This window comes from Neomonachus schauinslandi, chromosome X (genome assembly GCF_002201575.2).
Source record: "Neomonachus schauinslandi chromosome X, ASM220157v2, whole genome shotgun sequence".
Classification (NCBI taxonomy): domain Eukaryota; kingdom Metazoa; phylum Chordata; class Mammalia; order Carnivora; family Phocidae; genus Neomonachus; species Neomonachus schauinslandi.
In genome coordinates, this window is record NC_058419.1 from 68,458,765 (window position 1) to 68,482,233 (window position 23,469).

Below are 23,469 nucleotides of genomic sequence, written 5' to 3' on the forward strand. Positions count from 1 at the left end.
TAATCTATCAAGTGGCACAGATTAGCAAGATTATTCGCAGGCCCTTGGTGGGTGTGGGGGGAGGAGAGAGGTGGGGAGAGCAGAAGGGAGGGAGGGGGGGAGGAGGGTAGGAAAGGAGGGAAGAAGAGAGGGAGAAGGAGAGAGAGGGGGAAGGAGGGGGAGAGGGAAGGAGGGGAGAGGGAAGGCGAGAGACAGAGAGACAGAGACAGACAGAGAGAGAGAGACCTGCACTCCCAGTACAATACAATACACTGCTGGTGGGTTAGGGGGGCAAAGAGGGGGGTTGTAAACCGGGTGGGAGCCAAGGTTTGGCTCTGCTGGCTGGCTCGTTCCTGGCATGTCTTCATCGCAAGGTGGCCTCCTCATCGGTGTCTTCCTCGAAATCCTTGACGTCAGCACTGGTGGATTGCCTGGCCCAGGCTCCCCTTTCGGCCTCTCGTTCTTTATGCGACTTGAATCTCCCAACGAAAATTTTGCGGTAGTTCAGGAACATGCCATTCATCGCATCAATGGCCCGCTCTGCGGACTCCTGCTTCTGGAAGTGCACAAACCCGTAGCCCTTGGGCCCCTTTTCGTCGCAGGCCACTTTGCAGGACAGGATGTTGCCAAACGCCGAGAAGATGTTGTACAGCGCCTTGTTGTCGATGGTCTTGCCCAGGTTCTTGATGAAGACGTTGCCCACCCCACTCTTGCGGAGCGAGGGGTCCCGCTGGGACCACATGATGCGCACGGGCCTGCCCTTGATGACATCAAAGTTCAGGGTTTCCAGGGCCCGCTTGGCGTCCACCGGTTGCTGGTAGTTGACGTACGCGTAGCCCAACGAGCGGCGGGTGATCTTGTCCCTGCAAATGCGGATGGAGAGGATGGGCCCGGCCGGGCTGAACTTCTCGTACAGCATCGCCTCTGTCACTTCAGGGTGCAGGTCGCCCACGTACAGCGAGGCCATAGGAAAGTCTGGGTTCCCCTCGGAGCCCCGGCTGGTCTCCGCATCCGCATCTGCATCCGCAGCTGCCGCCGCCGCCGCCGCCGCAGCCGCCGCCGCCGCCACCGCCGCCGCCACCTCCGCATCCGCATCCGCATCCGCCTCCCCCGAGGAGGGCGCCGCAGCCTCCGCTGCTGCGGCGGCGGCGGCGGCGGCGGCGGCGGCGGCGGCTTTGGCCGCGCTGGCCTCCACAACCGCTGCCGCCAGGGCGGCCTCCGCCTCCTCCCCCTCTGCCAGGGCGGCCGTCGCCTCCCCCCGGGTGGCCTCTGCCACTGCCTCCTCTACTGAGGCCTCGGCCTCCACCTCAGCCTCCACCTCTGCTTCCGCCTCCGCTACGGAGGCCTCCGCCACAGCCTCTGCCACGGTCGCCGCCGCAGCCTCCGCCGCCGCCGCAGCCGCTGCCGCCACCGCCGCCGCCAGTGTCGCCGCTGTCGCCACGGTCGCCGGTGCCGCCAGGCCGCTGCCGCGACCTCCCTTCCCGCGAGCTGGGGGGCGGAGAGGCGGGAAAGTGCAGGAGGGCGGGTGGGCGCTGGAACCCGGGCCGAGGGCGCGAGCGGGAGCTGGGGCCGGGACCCGGGGCCAGCCGATCTGGCGAGTCCAAGTCACTTGGGATAGCAAGCGAGCGCTGCTAGGAGCGCGCCGGTGCCTGTCGCCGCAGCCTGCAGCCTGCTGCTGCCGCCGCCGCTCGGTCGTGGGCTAGCGTGCGGGGCGCGGGCGGGCGGGCGGCGTGTGGTGGGGGGCGGGGGGTGTTGGCGTCTGTGGTCCGGGCAGCTGGGAAGGCTTCTGTCTCTTTGGTTCCCCCTGCGGCTGCTGCGGGGCTGTGGGGCCGCGGGCTGTGGGAGGGGGCGGGAGCGGGAGCTTTGGGGCGGGGGGGGGGGAAGGGGGGGGGGGGGGTGAGTCCACAGCCTCTCAGGTTGCCTGGATATTTATGAAGAGGAAGGCAGGGAAAGGGTTCCACTGTGGACTGCGGGAATACGGGTTAGATTTAGAGGGTTTTGTTTTATCCCCCCTCTCCCCATAGTACATTTAAATGATTAAATCAAGTACCTTGCAAGAGCGGGTGGGTGGCATGGAGAATACACTTGCCTGGCCTAAAACAAAGCCGAGAAAAATGGGTTTCTCACATCCAGGGCTTCTCCCCACTTCCGCTCACACACACTCCCCAAGATCACCGCCACCAAAGACACAACACCTTCTCTGAGCAGGAGCTGGGGCCAGTGGGGCAAGCTCCCCCTGCAGCCTGCTGACCCATTTTCTCAGAGAATCCGCCCCCCCCCCCCGCCTTTTCCAGCTCTTTCCCTCCTCTGCAACACTTGCAGAAGAGGGAATAAAGAACATGTATTCATTCATTCATAATGCCATGCCACAAATATTTATGGAGCCTGTGCCGGTCCCTAGGGATACAGGGGTCTGGGAAGCAGGAGACATAAGCTGGTTTTGAGCTTGTCCTTGGGAACAGACAGTCTGGGCTGGAAACCCTGTCCCTGCTCCAGACTACCGGAGAACTAGAGACCTGGGGTTCTTCCGCGTCCCCCCCCCCAATTCTTCTTCCCACCCACCCAGCCTCCATACATGCAGCCCAACAGAGGGGGAATCAAGAGCACCCTGTCCTTAGTGCTGTCTTCCATGATACCCTGAGGAAAGCCAAACCAAGGGCTGGGGACAGGGCCTGGTCCAGCACTTGTTTGTTCTTGGCTCTACCCTCAAGGTGCTAAGGTTACCAACATGAACCAAGAAATACACATCCATGTTCAAATCAAAAACAAAACCTGAAATCTCTAGAATGAGGTGCCTGGTCCCAGGTCATCAGCTAATATTTGTGAAAGCCTTATCAAGTACTTGGCACTGGGAGCTAAGGGACAGGCCATGTGATAAGTGAGCAGTGAGTGTTGATGTGTTCGAGGTGTGGGGCTGGGTGAGAAAAGGTGAGCAGTATGTGTTGTGGAAGCAGAGAGGCCACACAGGGCCAAATGCTGAGGGGATAGACAAGTGAGCAACCATTAGAGTAGAGTGTAACAGAAGCGAGGGTCCCACTTGCTCCAGAAAGGAGCACCCAGCCACTAACTCTTCCTGGTAGGAGTCAAGTGAGGCTGCACAGAAGATGAAAGCCCCAAGATGAGCTCTGAAAGGTGAGTCCACCGTGTGGAGGCAGGAAGGAAGGCATTCCAAACAGAGGGGTCAGTCTGTGCCAAGGCCCTGTGGCATGCTAGCACACACAAAGCCACTTCTGGTCATGCCCAATAATCTGGCGTGGACAGAGATCATGTCTCCAAGAGCACATGGCAGGAGATGGAGCTGGAAGGTGTGGAGCCCTGAAAAGCAAGCTAAGGTGCTTGGACTCTGTACCCAAGCTCACAGGCACTACTCAGCACATTCAGGGAGGGAATCGCGTCATCAGATCCTTAGAAAGAGTACAAATTAAACATCAACACAGAAAGTACTTAAGAGAGTAGATCTTAAAAGTTCTCATTACAAGAAAAAAATGTGTAACTATGTGAGGTGATAGATGTTAACTAAACTTACTGTGGTAATCGTATATCTCTGTCTCTATAGCTGTATCTGTATCTATCTATCTATCAAATCATTGTGTTGTACACCTTAACCCTATACAATGTTATATGTCAATTATATCTCAGTAAAACTGGGCAAAAAAAAAGCCCCCATCAATGCATATATAAATGTGCAAGTGCCCTCCCCTACACACAACTGAGACAGAGATGATAGAACAAAAAGACAGTCAGATGTGACCATTTCCAAAAGAGTCGGAACAACCCTTCCCTCTGTCCTTCCTTTCCTCCCATAAATAGGAGTTTCTCACTTACTGTGAGCCAGGCATTGAACTGCGTGGGATTTGGGCTCAGATGTAAAGAAAAAAATGATCAAACCCTCAGGACATCTCACTCCACTCAAGTTCAGGCTGTCCACACCAATCACAGAAATGCCAGCAGAAGGCAATAGGTGCTATCTGATTGGACTATGGTGGCCATGGAATTTCATCTGCCCAGCACATGTTCTCTCCTCCCCCTCATTCCTGCCCATCCACCTTCTTTGGGTAAATAAAGCCGTTTTTTGTGGTGGCAGTGTTGGCTGGACCTAGGCAGTTGCACATGACAGAACAACCCCCGAGCCTGCGGAACCGACCGAGTCACTGTGGGGTGTGAGGCAGTGAGAACTTTCCCATCGCTGGCTGGAAAGCAACCCAAGGTGGCTGAGAAGCAGACACACAGATATGTACCTCACCAGCTTGCGAGATCCAGCCCCCTACTGCCCCTAGACAGGGCTAGTGCCAACAAAGGAAAAGGACAGCGACGTAGGAAAAGCCTGCTGAATAGCCAGTGCTTGACCAAGGTGATCACTGTCACTGCTGTTAAGAGCCATCTCTGGGGGTCTAGGTTGCTTGTAGGCAGGAGGCAGATGAGCGGTGCCTCACCATTCCAGGTGGCCATCCAAGAGGGACCCGAGGAGGAAGAGGCCAGGGGGAAGCCATGATTCCTGGGGCGTAGCGGATGTGCAGTTGATGAGAAGAACTCCTTGGCCCGTTGTTGGAGACAGAAATGCCAAGCAGGACCGATTCAAGGACCAGGGCTCAACAACATCTCTTTCTCTGACTTTGACTTCCAGCCCACAGAGCCAACAGAAATCAGTGAAACAGCAGGAGAAAGAGGCTCAAGGATGTCATGCTATGGCCAGCAAATTCCCAAACCTGTCAAACCTGAAGACAATCCCTAGGCCCCTGAACCTCCAGCAACAGGAACAGGGCTACTAAGTGACTCGTCACTAAGTGACAAGGAGAGCAGCTAGGGAATGCTCTCCAAGTCCTTTCCCACAGAGGCCTCCAGGGGGCCCCTCCTTGTTTTAGTCCATTCCTGGCCAGTCCCTGCCATCTACAATCAAAAATGTTCTGACTACTAGGCACTGTGACAGAGGCAAAAATGATGAGCCCTGTGGAGCATCAGTGGAGGGAGGGAGAGGTCTCTTTCTTGTGGGAGGAAGTGTTATTCATCTCATTCATCCAATGATTTGACAAGTATTTAGGGAGGGCCTATGCTGTACCAGGCATTCTTCTAGGCAGAAGGTCCCTGTAATCAGGGAGCTTATTTTCTAGTAGGGAAGACAGACAATAAACACACCAGAAAAGATGAAAGCATGTAAAGGTTGCTACGAATGCCCTCATGGAAATAAACAAGATGGTTTGGTACGCATTACCTAGAACCCCCCGCGCCCCCCCCCCAAAAGTGGCAAAGGTCAGGAATGGCCTTCCTGAGGACAATGATAAGTGGTCAGTCCTGCCAGGAGCCAGGCGAAGAACCTGCCCAGCAGGGAGAACTACAGTCCCCCCTGGCCTGTGACAGAAAACTGGGGTGCCAGAGGGGCAGAAAGGATGTCAGTGTGGCTGAAGCCCAGTGAGAGGTGGGGCGGAGGGACAAGAAGAGGGTGCAGCGGTGGGAAGGAGCCATGATGAAGAGTTTTGTTTTTACTCAAAAGTGTTCTGGGGAGGGGCGCCTGGGTGGCTCAGTCGTTGGGTGTCTGCCTTCGGCTCAGGTCATGATTCCACGTCCTAGGATCGAGCCCCGCATCAGGCTCCCTGCTCGGCGGGAAGCCTGCTTCTCCCTCTCCCACTCCCCTTGCTTGTATTCCCTCTCTTTCTGTGTCTCTCTCTGTCAAATAAATAAATAAAATCTTTATTTTAAAAAAAAGTGTTCTGGGGAACCAGAGAGAGGATTGAATCAAGGGAGTGCCATGACCTAATTATATTCAATAATTTCTCACTGGCTGCTCTCTGTGGAAAATATTGCAAGTGGGCAGAGCACAAAGGAAAGTGAGGAGACCAATTCGGACCCTCTTGTAGTAGTCCAGCTGAGAGATGGCAGTGACTTGGCCAAGACTGGCAGCATGAATTTGGAGAATAGTGCATGGGGTCACATGACATTCTGGAAAGAGAAGAGACATCACTTGCTGATGCATTGAAGGCAGTTGGTAAACAAACTTAAGAAATGAATGATTACTATAAGAATATTTTCTTTCAAGTCTTGATCATGGAGGTGTTGTGTATGGTCATAGGCAAAATGGGGAGTGGGTGTGGTAGGTTTGGAGAAGGGAGAAAAAAACAGTTGGGGGGGTGTCAAGAGCTCTTATTTGCACATGTTAAGTTTCTGAAGTCTATTTGTCATCCATATAGGCTGGCAAGACTGAATTATTGAGGGAACAGGGCACAGATATGGTATTGAAAGCCAGGAGACTGGGCGGGACCCCCTAGAGAGAGAGGATAGTCAGGGGAAGAAGGTGCAGGGCTATTCCCTGAAACGCGCCCGCATTTAGAAGTTAAGTTGAGGATGAGAAGCCAGCAGAAAAGATTGAGAGGGACTGGGTGTTAAAAAAAAGGGCTGGCCCCAAACCTGACTTGCATGGTCTAGCCTCAGTGTCCTCACTCAGGTCCTGCTTTCAGTACTCCTGGCAGCACGTGCATGGGAGTTGGTTTAAAACGGGACAGCAAGAGACTTTGTGTGCTAGAATTTAGCTTCTCTTTCTGTTTATTTCTCAGTGGAGCTTTAAAAGGAGATAGGTTCAGATCCGGAGACATTTTGAGAGTGTTTGGAGCCAGCACTGGTCTTCCATTTCATGTGGCCCACTTCCTTCTTCCTATCAGGAGGGAGAAATGGAAAGGAGTGGGAATGCAGTTCAGAGAGCAGGGGAAAGGAGTAGAAAAGAATGGAAGAAGGTACGGGACGGGGGGGCGGGTGTGTTCTAATGGGGAGAGGAACAGCTCAACTCCACATACAACAATGAATCAAAACACCGAAAACAGTGATCTACATAAAGAAGTCTCTTCCCATGAATTTCTCGTTGGCATAGCTGTAGGAAGGATGCCCGGGGAAAAGAGAATGAAAGTGTAACTGTGTTTTGGAGTAGGGAAATCATTTCTGTCAATTCACACTGTCCCCTCAAATTCCCCCCAAATGAAAATAATTATGAGATACAAGCCAACCAAAAAGCAGCCTTAGGCTTTAATTTAGGAAGAATTGGAAAGTGTTTGGATGTGCCCCTGTTATATAACAAATAATAACAATGATTATTATATTGTCTTGAGTAAATACAGCACATTGAGCAAACAGTCCTTTGGATCCTCATAAAGTGAAATGTTAAGGAAGACAGATATGTGGGGCAGGGAAGGAGTGGGGATCGGGCCTATAGAAATAAGAGCCCCAGGACATCAGGACATATGCAGGAGCATGTTTATCGTGGGAAGGTTCATATTGGGCAAACTAGGACACAAAGCAAACACTCATCATTTGGGGAATGACTGAAGACATTGCAGTGCAGCCAGTCCATGGATTATTATGCAACCACTAGCAAGTATGAATTATGTCCATATGGACTGATTTAGGGGGACCTCCAAAATATGCTATTATTAAGTGAGAGAGGATTGCAGAGAAGGGGACAGTACAAGGTCCCATTTGTATGTGTGTGTGTGGGGGGTGGAAATAGGAGGTTGTGATCTCATACTTATTTGTCTGCCTATTTGACATCTCCACCTGGATGTCTCGTGGACATTTCATCCTTAAATGGCAAAAATGGAATTCCTGAACTTCTTTCACCTCTGGATTCCTACACTCCCTCACTTTGCTCCTTCCACAGAAGTCTTCCCCTTCTTGACGAATAGCTCCACCACCCATCTGGGTATTAAAGCGAAATAAAAATGAAGAGGCACCCCTATTTCCTTCCTCTCCCACTCCCACATCTTCCCCTGGCCACTCTCTCATCTTTCAGCAATTCCTATCACCTCTGCTTCCAAACACCACTCGAACCTCTCCAACCCCACTGGAGTCCACCATTATGTCTCTCATGGGTTCTGCCAAAACCTCCTAACTGGTTGCCTGCTTCCACCAAACCGCCTTCTCCATTCAGTAGCCAGACTGATCTTTCTGAAAAATGAATGGCTCTCCTTGCCTCCCCTACTCAAAACCCCAGAAGGTCTCCCCATTTCACTTTGACGAAAGTACAAACTCCTCAATGTGGCTTAAATATAATGAGCTGCATGACCTGGCCCTTGCCAACCTCCCCATTCTCACCTTTCTATATCCTGGTCACTGTGGGCCTTCTTAGAATACTCTTGACCACTCCAGGATCCAAGCTTGATTCTTCCTGAGGGCTTCTCCCTACCTGAATCTGTCTTTCTCGATCCTTTTGAAATCATAAACAGGTTTTTAAACATACAGAAAGTTACAGCAGGTCACAGAACACTCACCCAAGTACATGTCCCTTAGAATGAAAAAAACAAACAGAACCCCCCCCAAACACAACATTTGTCCTATTTTTGTTTCAGACGTTTAGATTTTAGGACAATAAAACAATACAAAATACAGCTGCCATCTCTTTTGGAACTGTCCCCAGTCCCATTCCCCTCTGTTCCTCCCCACCTCAATAGGGCACATACCTAGGTCACTTTGGGGTGTGATTAAAGGCAAGAGACAAGCCAGTCCTCGGTTTCTCCCTCTTGTTTCTTTTCCTCTCTGCCTCTTTCCCCTCACTCCTTCCCTGAGGGTGAGCATTTCTTTGACCCTTTCCTTGTTGATCTCTCAGAAGCAGACTGGGTCTGCAAAAGGGAACATAATTGGTGATATTTGGGCTCAGGATGGTCATGAGCAATGAAGAAGCCTATACTGCTAGCAGTCACTGTATATTCCTAAATTCCTGAGCCAAAATTCCTCAAAGAAGATGGGTCTTGGAGTCAAATGGACTTGGAATGTCAGAATCCCAGAGCAAAACACGTAACCACTCTGAGCCTCAGTACGTGCTCTGAGTTTGAGTTTCAGAAGCCCTAACTAAGGTTCTTAGGGATTTCCTTTATAACAAGTAGTTTTTGCCCCAACCCTGCTTAGGAACCAAGAACAAAGGGCTATCTCGACTGATGATTTTTATAGAGCGTTTCAGGCATGTTTGTCCCTGGGGACCAATTCTCCTTCCAACGTATGCTTACGATTCTAACTAATGCCCTTCGTTGTCATAATCTTAGGCAGTTTACAGACATGATCTTATAAAAATATACCTATAGATATGCCCCAGGCCATGACTTACTAGCTGTGCTTACCTTGTCCAAGTTGCTTTACCATTTTTGTTTGTTTCTTTAGCTTTGGAGTCTTCATCTGTACAAGGGGATAGTTGTTAAGGATGAAAAGTGGTAATATATGGGAAATGTTTGTCACAGTGCCTGGCATGCATTCAATGCCCAACACAAGAGACTCCTTATTAATGCCATTTCCCTCTGTCTTGAGGATATCCTTGTTCAGCTGGTTTTTGAAGACTCGGTGTCTTTCCTTTCTGGTGTCCAAGGAAGCCTGGCTTTTCCTCTCTAACCAGGAGCAAAGTGTCAGTTCAGAGGGAGTCTGATCCTCTGAGTCACATCCCAGGCTATGACTGGATCTTACTCCAGGCAACTGCCTGATTCCCCAGCCTGAACTCACTTTTCTTACACCCTCATTCAGGTTTTCCTTAGTTCTCCCAACCTTAGGACCTTTTTATAATCCATTTATTTATTTTCCCTGAGGTCCGAGGACTTTACAAGTCAACACAGGAAAGCATGCCATTCTCCGTACTCAAGAAAACCACCCAGAAGATTTGATAATACAATCTCAATGAAATGGGGATATTGAGTCACGAGTGAATTTTCCCTCAACTGCTATTCATCCCTTCAAGCACCCTTTTTGGGGACAATTTGGACATAAATTACTGTTAGGTGATACACTCCTTCGACTTCTTTGCTGTAGGATACTGAATGCATTTTGATGTCTCCATGATATCTCTGGAACATTCACAATGGTGCTTTGACACATTCATGGGCTATGGATGTGTGAATGGCTGATTCTCAATACTATGAGTTGTTGAGCAATTTAAGTTCCCACTCTATATAATAAATGTACAATGAAATCTCCTTCCATATGGTAAAGTCTTGCTAAAGTCACAGCGGTTAACCATAGGACCTCCTACCGAACATACACACCGTCTTTTAAAAAACCGTTCTTTAAAAAAGAAAAAGAAACAGAAAAGCATTGTTCTCACTGAAAGGAAGTCATGCACATGGTAAATAAAATAGTGATGACCAGAAAGTGCAAAGGAGCTTATGACAAAAAGCAAAGGCTCAAGACCCCATCACTTCTCAACCCCTTATTGTGCTTCCCAGGGTAGAGCATTTTAATAATTCCTGTTTGCACTGTTCTGGCAGTTACCCTCTTACCTCTAGATAAAGTGCTTAATCTGCTATTTCAATAATTCATCAACTTCAAACATCATCAGTTGACCACATTCTGCTTACAGAGGAGAATTTAACTCACTCACGTGTCTTCAATCTGCCCTCTCTTTCTCTTGGCTTCTATACCTTCTTTTGATGTTTAGTTCCTCTATTGGTGACTCTGGTAACCTTATTTTAGTTTTGAAAAATTTTGTTAGTTACCATACAGTGCAATATTGGTGTCTGGAGCATAATTCAGTGATTCATCACTTACATACCACACCGAGTACTCATCACAACAATTGCCCTCTCTAATACCCATCCCCCATCTAGCCCATCCCCCACCCACCTCCCTCCATCAACCATCAGTTTGTTCTCCAACATTAAGAGTCACTTATGGCTTGCTTCCTTCTCTCCGTTTTGTCCTTTCCCCCTTCCCATATGTTCATCTGTTTTCTTTCTTAAACTCCACATATGTGTGAGATCATATGGTATTTGTCTTTCTCTGACTTATTTCACTTAGCATAATACACTCTAGCTCCATCCACGTCATTGCAAATGGCAAAATTTCATTCTTTTTGATGGCTAAATTATATATCTATCTATCTATCTATCTATCTATCTATCTATATATATATACATATACACATGTATATGTATATGTATATATAGTGTATATATATAGATATATATATATATATACATACATATGTGTGTGTGTATATATATATATTCACCCCTCATCTTCTTTATTCATTCATCAGTCGATGGACACTTGGGCACTCTCCACAGTTTGGCTATTGTTGATAATGCTCCTATAAAACATTGGGGTGCATGTACCCCTTTGAATCTGTATTTTTGTATCCTTTGGGTACATTCCTAATAGTGAAGTTGCGGGATCGTAGGGTAGTTCAATTTTTAACTTTTGGAGGAACCTCCAAACTGTCCACCAGAGTGGCTGCGCCAGTTTGCGTTCCCACCCACAGTGCACGAGGATTCCTTTTTCTCCACATCTTTGCCAACTCGTATTTCTCGTGTTGTTGATTTTAGCCATTCTGACAGGTTTGAGGCTTTATCTCATTGTAGTTTTGACTTGCATTTCCCTGATGGTGTGTGGCGTTGAGCATCCTTTCATCCAACAGACGTTAGCCGTCTGGATGTCTTCTTTGGAAAAGTGTTTATTCATGTCTTCTGCCCACTTCTGAACTGGATTATTTGGTTTTTGGGTGTTGAGCTTGGTAAGTTCTTTATAGATTTTGGATACTAATCCTTTATCAGATATGTTGTTTGCAAATATCTTCTCCCATTCCGTAGGCTGCCTTTTCGTTTTGCTGATTGTTTCCTTCGCTGGGCAGAAGCTTTTTATCTTGATAAAGTTCATTGCTACGGCCGAGGTCAAAAAGGTTTCTGTCTGTGTTCTCCAGGATTCTGATGGTTTCCTGTCTCACATTTAGGTCTTTCATCCATTTTGAATTTATTTTTCTGTACGGTGTAACCCTCAGCTATTTTTTTTTTTTTGCCTATACCTTAGTCAGTTTACCTTGATTTTCTATAAAATGAGTATATTGCCATGCCTATCCTTCCCTTCCCTCAAGTTCTTTACCTCCTTTCTACCTCCTCTTCCAGTCAGACTCATAATCATTTATATCCACTTCTGGAAAACTAATCCAATCTTTTCTGCTTTTACCTTTCAATGAATCTCTAATAATGTTGAACATAGAGCCACGTTTCTTCACCAAATGTAGGCTGGGCCACTAGAAGGAGATTAATCCTAGTATCAAGTTCAAATCCTCCCTTTTACCTTATTCCGTTAACTTCCAAAGGGCTGCTGCATTTGAGTTCCATTTATATTTGACTTAGGCATCAAACTCCCTCCCTCCCTCCCTCCCTCTCCCACTTTCCCTTTCTCTCTCCCTCTGTGTCTGTCTCTCTCTCTCACACATGCACACACACGCATATTAAATGGCCGCCAGGCAATTGATCATTAAACCATTTAATCTTATAACAACTTATAAAATGGGTGTTATTATAATCTTCATTTTACACCCAGGAAACCTTCAGTAGCAAGTATTTAAATAACCTGCCCACCAAGGTCTCACAAAGTGTAAGAAGCAGAGCCTGGAATCCGATTCAAAGAAAGGCAGTCTCATTCCAGAGTTGGTCCTGGCGACCACTATGTTATGCTTCACTAAGCGTCTCCCTTTGGCTTTATCAGGATCCACAAATATACCCCATGCTGTTAAGACAGGTGGGGCAGTACACAGATACAAGAATAGTGGTTGGCAATCCATCCTCTTCCTGTCACAACCCCCACCAACCCCAGACTCTGGGGGTTACAGAAAACAATAATGTCTGCTTTTGTTTTTTTTCTTTTACACTGTTCTCAAGTTCATACAAATCTATAAAAACAGGTTGACATTTTCCTGAATAGCTATCTTTCTTTCTTTCCTTCTTCTTCCTTGCTTCCTTCCTTCCTGTCTTTCTGTCTTTCTTCCTTTCTTTCTTCCTGTCTTTCTCCTTCTTCTTGTCAAAAGTGGTATCCCATTTTTCTGTGACTTTCCACATTCACAGAACAGGTAAACACATGCAGATCAAGTTATTTCTATTTTACTAAAGTCTGCATTAATGACAAACAAATTTATGCAACAATGCCCTGATTGTTCCATGTTTTATTTTTGCAGACAAGAAGACAGAAGTCATTCTTACCTTTGCTCCCTTTTCCATAAGGTGTCTTTTTCTCGGCCTGCTTTTGACACTTAATTTTTGTTTTCAGAGCAATTGGTTTATGGTGGGCCTTAAATTCAAAGACCATCTTGGAGTTGTGAGTTTTTGGTTTTTGCCTCATATTTGGAACACTTTCTACCATTATATCTTCAAATACTTTCCTGTCTGTCCCTCCCTCTTTTTTCTTCAGAGGCACAAAGGACATGTAGATTTGGTGATTTGATAATGTCCCACAGGTCAATGAGGCTCTTTCCGTTTATATTTGATCTTTAGTTTTTATTTTTATTTTGTTTTTTAAGTTTTAATTTAAATTCCAGAGATTTAACATAGTGTTATTTTAGATTCAGGTACACAATATAGTGATTCAACACTTCCATACATTACCCTGGGCTCATCACAATAGGTGCACACCTTAATCCCCATCACCTATTTAACCCAGCTCACCATCCACTTCCCCTCTGGTAACCATCAGATTTTTCTCTATAATTAATAGTCTGTTTCTCTCTTTTCACTTTGCTTATGTGTTTTGTTTCTTAAATTCCACATATGGTATTTGTCCTTTCCCGTCAGACTTATTTTGCTTAGCGTTATAGTCTTTCGCTCCATCCATGTCATTGCAAATGTCAAAATTTCTTTCTTATTTATGGCTGAGTAATACTCCATTGTGTATATATACCACCTCTTCTTTATCGACTCATCAGTCGATGGACACTTGGGCTGCTTCCATATCTTGGCTATTGCAAACAATGCCACTATAAACATAAGGGTGTGTGTATCCTTTTGAATTAGTGGTCCTGTATTCTTTGGGTAAATACACATTAGTGTGATTGCTGGGTCATAGGGTAATTCTATTTTGAATGTTTTGAGGAACCTCCATACTGGTTTCCACAGTGACTGCACCAGGTTGCATTTCCACCAACAGTGCACGAGGCTTCCTTTTTCTCCACATCCTCACCAACACCTGTTGTTTCTTGTGTTGTTAATTTAACCATTCTGACAGGTGTGAGGTGGTATCTCATTATGGTCTTTTTATTTGAGAGAGAGAGAGCATGAGTGGGGGGGAGGTTTTGGGGGGCAGAGGGAGAGGGAGAAGCAGGCTCCCTGCTGAACAGGGAGCCCGACACAGGGCTGGGTCCCAGGACCCCGGTATCACGACCTGAGCCAAAGGCAGATGCTTAACAGACTGAGCCACCCAGGCGCCCCTCTTACTGTGGTTTTGATTTGCATTTCCCTGATGGTGAGTGATGTCGAGCATCTTTTCCTGTGTCTATTGGGGCCATCTGGATGTCTTCTTTGGAGAAATGTCTGTTCACGTCTTTTGCCCATTTTTAAAATTGGGTTATTTGTCTTTGGGGAGTTGAATTTTTAATAGTTCTCTCTATATTTTGGATACTAGCCCTGTATGGGATATGTCATTTGCAAATATCTTCTCCCATTCTGTAGGTTGTCTTTTAGTTTTGTTGATTGTTTCCTTCACGTGCAGGAGCTTTTCTTTTTTTATTTTGATGTAGTCCTAGTAGTTTATTTTTTTTTCTTTCCCTTGCCCCCAGAGACACATGGAGAAAGAATTTGCTACAGCCAATGTCAAAGCAGTTATTGCCTGTGTTCTCTCCTAGGAGTTCTATGGTTTCTGGTGTCACATTTAGGTCTTTAATCCATTTTGAATTTATTTTTGTGTATGGTGTAAGAAATTGGTCCAGTTTCATTCTTTTACATGTTGCTCTCCAGTTATCCCAACACCATTTGTTGGGGAGACATTCATTTTCCCACCAGCTGTTCATTCCTGCTTTGTCGAAGATTAAATGACCATATGGTTGTGCATACATTTCTGGGTTTTCTATTGTGTTCCATTGATCTGTGTGTGTCTATTTTTGTGCCATTACCATACTGCTTTGATCACTACAGCTTTGTAATATAACTCAAAACCCACAATTGTGATGTCTCCGGCTTTGTTTTCCTTTTCTTTTTCAAGGTTGCTTTGGTTATTTGGGATCTTTTGTGGATTCATACAAATTTTAAGATTGTTTTGTTCTCGTTCTGTGAAAAATGCTATTGGCGGTTTCATAGGACTTCATTAAATGTGTAGATTGCTTTGGGTAGTATAGACATTTTAACAGTATTTGTTCTTCCAATCCATGAGCATGGACCATCTTTCCATTTCTTTGTGGCATCTTTCATTTCTTTCATCAATGTTTTCTAGTTTTCAGAGTCCAGGTCTTTCACCTCTTTGGTTAGGTTTATTCCTAGGTATCTTATTATTTTGGGTGCAATCGAAAATGGGATTGTTTTCTTAATGTCTCTTTCTGCTGCTTCATTATTGGCGTATAGAAATGCAACTGATTTCTGTACATTTATTTTATGTCCTGCAGCTTTACTGAATTTGTTTACCACTTCTAGCCATTTTCTTGGTGGAGTCTCTCAGGTTTCCTACATATGGTACCATGTCATCTGCAAATAATGAAAGTTTTACTTCTTCCTCACCAATTTGGATGCCTTTTGTTTCTTTTCATTGTCTGATTGCTGTGGCTAGCATTTCTAGTACTATGTTGAATAAAAGTGATGAGAGTGGACATCCTTGTCTTGTTCCTGGGCTTCGGGGAAAAGCTCTCAGTTTTTCCCCATTAACGATGATGTTAGCTGTGCGTTTTTCATAGATGACCTTTATTGTGGTTGAGGTATTTTCCCTCTAAACCTATTTTGTGGAGGCTTTTTATCATGAATGGATGTTGAACATTGTCAGTTGCTTTTTTGGCATCTCTTGGGAGGATCATGTGGTTCTTATCCTTTCTCTTATTGATGTGATGTATCACATTCATTGATTTGCAAATGTTGAACCACCCTTGCAATCCAGAAAAAAATCCCACTTGGTCGCGGTGAATGATTTTTTTAAATATATTGTTGAATGTGGTTTGCTAGCATTTCATTGAGAATTTTTGCATCTATGTTCATCAGGAATATCGGCCTGTAGTTCTGCTTTTTAGTCGTGTCTTTATCTCGTTTTGGAATCAGGGTAATGCTGACCTCATAGCACGAATTTGGAAGTTTTCCTTCCACTTCTATTTTTAGGAATAGTTTAGGAATGATAGGTATTAACTTTTCTTTAAATGTTTGATAGAATTTGCCTGTGAAACTATCTGGTCCTGGACTTTTGTTCATTGGGAGTTCTTTGATTACGGATTCAATTTCTTTGCTGGTTACAGGTCTGTTCAAATTTTCTGTTTCCTCCTGTCTCAGTTTTAGTAGTTTATATGTTTCTAGGAATTTATCTATTTCTTCTAGGGTGTCTGATTTGTTAGCATATAGTTTTCCATAATAACCTCTTAGGATTATTTGTATTTCTGTGATGTGGGTTGTTGTTTCTCCTCTCTTAATTGTGACATTATTTGCTTGAGTCCTTTTTTGTTCTAGATAAGTCTGGCTAGAGGTTTATCAATTTTAATGATTTTTCTTCAACGAACCAGCTCCTGGTTTCACATATGTTCTCAACTTTTTTTTTTTTAATTTTCTGTATTATTTGTTTCTGATCTAATCTTTATTATTTCCTTCCTTCTGCTGGTTTGGGGTTTTGTTTGTTCTTCATTTCCCAGCTCCTTTAAGTGTAAGGTTAGGTTGTTTATTTGAGATTTTGCTTGCTTCTTGAGGTAGGCCTTTATTGCTAGAAATTTCCCACTTTGAACCTCTTTTGCTGCATCCCAAAGGTTTTGCACCATTGTGTTTTCAGTTTCATTTGTTTTCGTGTGTGTGTGTGTGTGTGTGTGTGTGTGTGTGTGTGTGTGTTTAATTTCTTCCTTCATTTCCTGGTGGACCCATTCGTTGTTTAGGAGCATGTTATTTAACCTCCATGTATTTGTGGTCTTTTCAGGTTTTTTTCTTGTGGTTGACTTCAAGTTTCAAAGTTTGCGGTCATAAAAGATGGAGGTTATGACTTTGATCATTTTGAATTTGTTGAGGCTTGTTTTGTGGCTTAATATGTGATCTGTTCTGGAGAATGTTCCATGTACACTTGAAAAGAATGTGTATTCTGCTGTTTTAGGATGCAGTGTTCTGGATATATCTGTTAAATCCATCTGGTCCAGTGTGTCGTTCAAAGCCATTGTTTCCGTATTGATTTTCTGCTTAGATGATGTGTCCATTGATGTCAGTGGGGTGGTAAAGTCCCTTACTATTATTGTATTATTATCAATGAGTTCCTTTATGCTTGCTATTAACTCTTTTATGTATTTGGGTGCTCCCATGTTGGGTACATAAATATTTACAATTGGTATATCTTCTTGTTGGATTGTGCCCTTTATTATTATATAGTGTCTTTCTTTGTCTCTCGCTACAGTCTTTGTTTTAAAATCTATTTTGCCTGATATAAGTATTGCTACTTATGGAGACTCTTTTTAAATGTGGTATCAAATTGTGGTTTTTAGTTGTATTTTCTTAATGGCCTGAGGTGTTGAACATGTGTTCATGTGCATATTTCCCATCCATGTATCTTCTTTGGCGAACCATCTGTTCTAATCTTTTGTCCACCTCTTACATGGTTGGTTGTATTCTTAATATTGAGTTTTGAAAGTTCTCTTGGTATATTCTGGATAACAGCCCTTGATCAGATTTATGTCGTATCTAAGAAAACTTGGCCTAACACAAGTTCAGAAGAGGTTTCTGTATGTTTTCCTCTAGAATTTTCTTAAGCTTACATTTAGGTCTATGATCCATTTTGAGTCCATTTTTGCCTACATATAGTAAGAGGTATTGATCAGTGCCCACATTTGGGGAGTAGGAATATCGGATGTGCTACCACCACTTCTTGAAAGACTCTCCTTTCTACACTGAATTGCCTTTGTATCTGTGTCAAAAATTAGTTGTCTTTACATGGGTGGGTTTATTTCTGCATCATCTCTTCTGTTCTAATGGCCCATTTGTCTCTCCTTATGCCAGTATCACAGTGTTTTGATAACTGTTGCTTGACAGTAAGTCTTGAAATCAGGTATTGTTAACTCTCCACCTTTGTTCCTCATTTTTTAAGGTTATACTGGCTATTGTACATCCTTTGTAATCCCACGTGGAACTCAGAATATTCTTGTCAATTTCTACAAAACATTCCTTCTGGGATTTTGAATGGGGTTGCGTTGCTCCTACAGGTCAATCTGGGGAGAACGGGCATGTTAATTATGTTGCATCTCCTGACACAATGAGCATGAAATATCTTCCCATTTGTTTATGTTTCCTTTAGTTTCTCCCAACAGTAGTGTCAGGGTATATACCTTGAAAGTATCATCCCTAAGTATTTCATACTTTAATATTTTCTGATGCAGTTGTGAATTTATTTCAATTTCTCACTGCTTGTTACAGGATATCCAAATACACCAATTATATATTGACGTTGTATTGTATCCTGCAACCTGACTAAACTGACTTAGTCTAATTGCTTGGGTGTATGTGTGTGTGTTTGTGCGTGTATGTGTGTGTGAGTGTTCCTGAAGATTTTATGTCTATCAGACCACAACATCTTCAAAGAGAGATCATTTTACTTCTTCTTTTCCAACGTGGGTGCCTTTTATTTCTCTTTTATGCCTTTTTGCCCTGGCTAGCACTTCCATAGATGTGGTGCGTGTGGACATCAGGTGAGTGTGCCTGATCTCAGGGGGGAATAATTCAGTCTTTTACCATTAAGTACGATGTTAGGTGTTGGATATTCCTAAGTGTCCAGGATCCGGTTGAGTAAGCTCCCTTCCCTTCCCAGCTAGGTGAGAGTTTTTATCATGAAACGGTGTTGGATTTTGTAAATGCTCTGTTGAGACTATCATATGGTTTTTCTGATTTTAGTTTGTTAACATGGTGAATTGCATTATCTGATTTTTGAAAGTCAGGTGAACATCGTATTCCTAGGATAAACCCCATTTGGTAATGATGAATTATTTTTTTTTACATGTATTGTTTAAATTTGATTTGTTAACGTATTCTTCAGTAATTTTCCGTCTTGTTCATAAGTGATGTTGGTCTATACTTTTCCTTCCTTGTAATGTCTTTTTCTGGTTTTTGGTGTCAGAGCGAGGCTGGCATGATAGAATGAGCATGAACATTAAAACGAAGTTATCTGAAAGAGCTTATGTTAAATTGGTACTATTTGTTCCTTGAGGGTTTGGTGCATTTCACCAGTGGAGCTATCTGCTATTTTCTTTGTGGGAATATTTGTAATTATACATTCAGTTTCCTTAGTAGATACAAGACTCTTCCCAGGTTTTCTATTTCTTATTGAATGAACTTTGGCAGTTTGTGTAATTCAAGAAATCTGTCCATTTTAACCAAGTTGTCAAATTTACTGGCATAGGGTTTTTCACAATATTTCCTTATTATCATTTTAATATCTGCAGGTTCTGTCCTGATGTCATCAGCCTTGTTGTGATACTGGTAATTTGTGTCTTCTCTCTCTTTTCCCTGAACAGTTAACCTAAAGGCTTATTAGTTTTATTGATTTTCTCAAAGGAAATAGCTTTTATTTTGTTGATTTTCTCTATTGTTTTTCTGTTTTCTGTTTTACTGATTTCTGCTCTGATGTTTACTAGTCCCTTTCTTCTTTACTTTGGCTTGGATTTGGCTCTACTTTGGTTTGAATTTTCCCTCATTTCTTAAAATTGAATCTGACATCATTGATTTGAGGCATTTCTTCTTTCCTTTATATATAAATCGTGTTTCTCATAGACAACATATAGTTGGGTCTTGCATTTTTTTATCCACTGTGAAAATATGCCTTTGAATTCGTGTATTTAGACCATTCGCATTTTACGCGGCTATTGACATAGAGTAATATCTACTATGTTTGTAACTGTTTTCTATTCATTACACTTGTTCTTTTTCTTTTCTCCCCCTCTTTTACTGGCTTCTCTGGGATCAACTGAGCACTTTATATGATTCCATTTTGTCTCCGCCTTTAGCATATCAATTATGCTTTAAATATTTTTAAAACGATTATCCTAGAATTTATAATACCTGATCAAAGTCCATCTTCAAATAACACTACGCTGCTTCATGTGTAGTGCAGGTACATCATAACAGAGTTTCTCTGGTTTTCCCGATTTCCCAGAGTTTTTCCTGATTTCTCCCTCTTGTCTCTCATGGCAATGCTGTCATTCACTTCATTTACCAGTATGCTATAATCATTGAATACATTGTTACTATTACTTTAAATGAAAAGTTATCTTTTAGATCATCTAAGGATAAGAACAATCAATGATTTTCTTTCACTTTCATTGATTTCTTTTTCTATGTTCTTCCTTTCATTATGTAGATCTGAGGTTTTGACCTTTATTATTATCCTCCTCTCTGAGGAAACTCTTTTAACATGTTGTGCACAGCAGGTCTCCTGTCATTGAATTCTCTCGGTTTGGGTTTATCTGGGGAAGTTTTTATTCTGCTTTCATTTTTGAAGAACAATTTCCCTGGATGCAGATTGTTCAGTTGGTGGATTTTCTTTTCTCTCAACATTGTAACTATTTCACTCCACTCTCTTCTTGTTTGCATGGCTTCTGACCAGAAGCCCAATGTGATTCTTATCATTGTTCCTCTACTTATGACCTTTCCCTGCCTCCCCTGGCTTCTTTCAAGATTTCATCCATTGTCTGTTTTTGCAGCCTGAATATAATATTCTAGGTTTTTTTCTTCTGTTCTGTTCGGTTTTGTTTTTGCATTTATACTGCTTGGTGTTCTCTGAGCTTCCTGGATCCATGTTTTGGTGTGTGTCATTTGGAATATTCTCAGCCATCATTACATCAAACTTTTCTTCTGCTCCATTTTCTCTTTCTCCTGCTCTTGGTATTCTGATTAGGTTTATGTCACTTGTTTTGAACTTCTCCTACAATATTTTGATGGTATTTTACTTTTAAAATATTTTTTCTTTGTATTTCAGTCAGTTTGCAAAGTTTCTATAGACATATCTTCAAGCTCACTAATTATTTCATCAGTTGTGTCCAGTATACATCAAAAGCAGTTTTCATATCTTTTAGCATTTTTAATTTTCACCGTTTACTTTTGATTCTTTCTCAGAGTTTCCATCCTTCCATTTACAATACCCATCTGTTCTTGCATGTTTTCTATTTTTTCCCCATTAGAGCTCTTTTTTTTAATAAAGATTTTATTCATTTATTTCTGAGAGAGAGATAGCAAGAGAGAGCACAAGCAGGAGGGAGAGAGGGAGAAGCAGGCTCCCACTGAGCAGGGAGCCCAATGTGGGGCTCGACCCCAGGATTCTGGGATCATGACCTGAGCGGAGGCAGATGCTCAACAGACTGAGCCACCCAGGTGCTTCATCCATTAGAGCTCTTAATATATTCATTGTAGATGTTTTAGATTCCTTATCTGTTTGTGTCTTTGAATGCATGAGCTGTGGCTGATGCTAGGTTCAGGGGAAAGGCTCTAACCCTGTGACTGGTTGGTGTGTGTCTCTAACAAGGCCTTGGCCTCTGTTCTATAGAGCTCAAAAGAAAGTTTTATACCCTGTGCAATAAACAGGTCCGTCAGGTGGTTGCTCATGAAAAAGCAGTCATTAGAGAGTGAGAGAATGTGAGAGAATAACACAAAGATGGAAAAGAGTGAAAAAAATAAAACAGCCATGCTGAGGTCTATATTTGTAAGAACAGACAGCTTACTAAGACCTTAAATCCCTCTGATGATGATGCTCCCTATGCTTCTCTCACACACATTCTCATCCTGATCCTGTGGCATCAATGGTTATAAAAAGTGGCCCTGAATGCCTTATCCCCAAACCTCCTAATGGACCAGAAGACACCATGATCCTACTGGTTAATTTTAAGTCAGACAGTGAACATGGATGGGTCCTCTTAAGTGCTGAAGCATATCAACAAGCCAAAGCGATACTCTATACTCTGCTGTTGGCTTGGGCCCAAGGTCTCCAAAGCTAATATGGTAACAACCATGGAGGAGTCTCCTAATCCTGATGATATTGATTGGGACTCCCTGGAGGAAGAAGCTGTGGTAGGCTGAATAATGGCTTCCCAAGATATACACATCCTATTGCTGAACCTTTGAATGCTAGCTTATATGGAAATGACTTTGAAGATGCAATTAAGGATCTTGAGATTTGGAAACTGTGCTGGATCACTCAAGTGGGCCCTAAATGCAATCACAAGCAACCTTGTAAGAGGGAGTCTAGGGAGATTTCATATAGAAGAGAAAGCAACGTGATCACAGAGGCAAAGATTGGAGTGATTGTGGCCACAAGCCAAGGAATGCAAGCAGCCACCAAAAGCTGAAAGAAGCAAGAAGAGATCGTCTGCTAGAGCCTCTGCAAGGAGCACAACCCTGCAGACACCTTGATTTCAGCCCAGTGAAACTGACTTCAGAGTTCTTGCCTCCAAGCCTGTGAAAATTAATTTGTTGTTGTGCTAAGCCACCAAATTTGTGGTAATTTGTTACAGCAGCCTCATGAAACTAATATAAGAGCTTACCAACATGAACTGAGTAGAGAAGATCCCCCTTGAAGCCTATGGTATAACCACCCAAACATAAAAAAATTAAGGAAGAGGGAACTGGAATAGAGGTCTAGGTTTGACATAAATGGAAATTCAGAAAATATTAAAGATTTAAACAATTAGCAGGTGAAGAGGGTGCTGATTGGCTCCTGTGCCGATATAATGCTGGCTTTAAATTAACTTCAACTTCTGCCAAGGTGAGCCAATTGGCTGATCTATCTTCTGTTCTTCAACTTAGCAATTTATTATGGGATCTACGAGACTTATGGAAATAGGTGTACACACCTAAGTTGTCCACCCAGCTTAACATTCACGGGCACAGCCTGTGGCCTTTTCCTTGCTCCTCTGGGTGTTCATAGCATATACCATTGAAGTAAAAAATTAGCATGCCTTTATGAATTGGACTACTTGCTGGTGGGGGCAATTAAGGAAAACTGGTATATGCCAATTGGTATATCACTATCCTGAGCATAGTGGCAGACTAGAGCCAGTCCCAGGTAGGTTCCATTTGAAACCGACGCCAGGCAGTTACTTCTCATGGGAGCATCCCCAAAATAGAGGGCTTCACCACTACCTTTAATTATTCAAGGGGCTATTAAAGTGGCCCTAGAATCGACTGACTGCTCCTGAAGAGGGCCCTGAGACCTAGGTCTTCACTTCCCAAGGTAACTCTACTGCTGAGGTAAGCCTCCATTTTAGAGTTTCCAGGGCCACTTCCCACCACTGCAGACTCTGTGATCACACCTGAGCTTCCCCACCTATCTGATTTGGGGTGATATCCCTGAGGAGCTCCAGCTCTTCTATGACAAGCTATATACAAAACACCCCATCTCCTTCTCTCTGGAACTCATCCCCAAGTCATTAGGGCCAACTGCTCTACCTCCTGACATGAACATGTTTCCAGGTCCCCAGTGCCTTCTTGAGGAAAATCTCCCATGCCAGTCCATTGGTTGTCACACAATACCTTTTTGGCCTTAACAGATACTGGTTCCCAAGTTACATTGATCCCCAGAAACCCTACTAAATTTAAAGGAAGGACTCTCTATATTTTTCAGGACATT

General features: G+C 43.7%; 1 protein-coding gene across 1 annotated transcript; it reads right to left on the reverse strand.

Moving 5' to 3' along the window:
• Positions 1-206: 206 nt before the first annotated feature.
• On the reverse strand, positions 207-961 carry PABPC1L2A (poly(A) binding protein cytoplasmic 1 like 2A). The gene has a single exon (XM_021685582.1). It carries the CDS (start codon positions 944-946, stop codon positions 344-346), a length of 603 nt encoding a protein of 200 aa, XP_021541257.1. The 5' UTR covers positions 947-961; the 3' UTR covers positions 207-343.
• Positions 962-23,469: the final 22,508 nt, after the last annotated feature.

Bases quoted from the DNA above. Each gene is read 5' to 3' on its own strand.
- PABPC1L2A (XM_021685582.1), bottom strand. From the start codon at position 946: ATGGCCTCGCTGTACGTGGGCGACCTGCACCCTGAAGTGACAGAGGCG.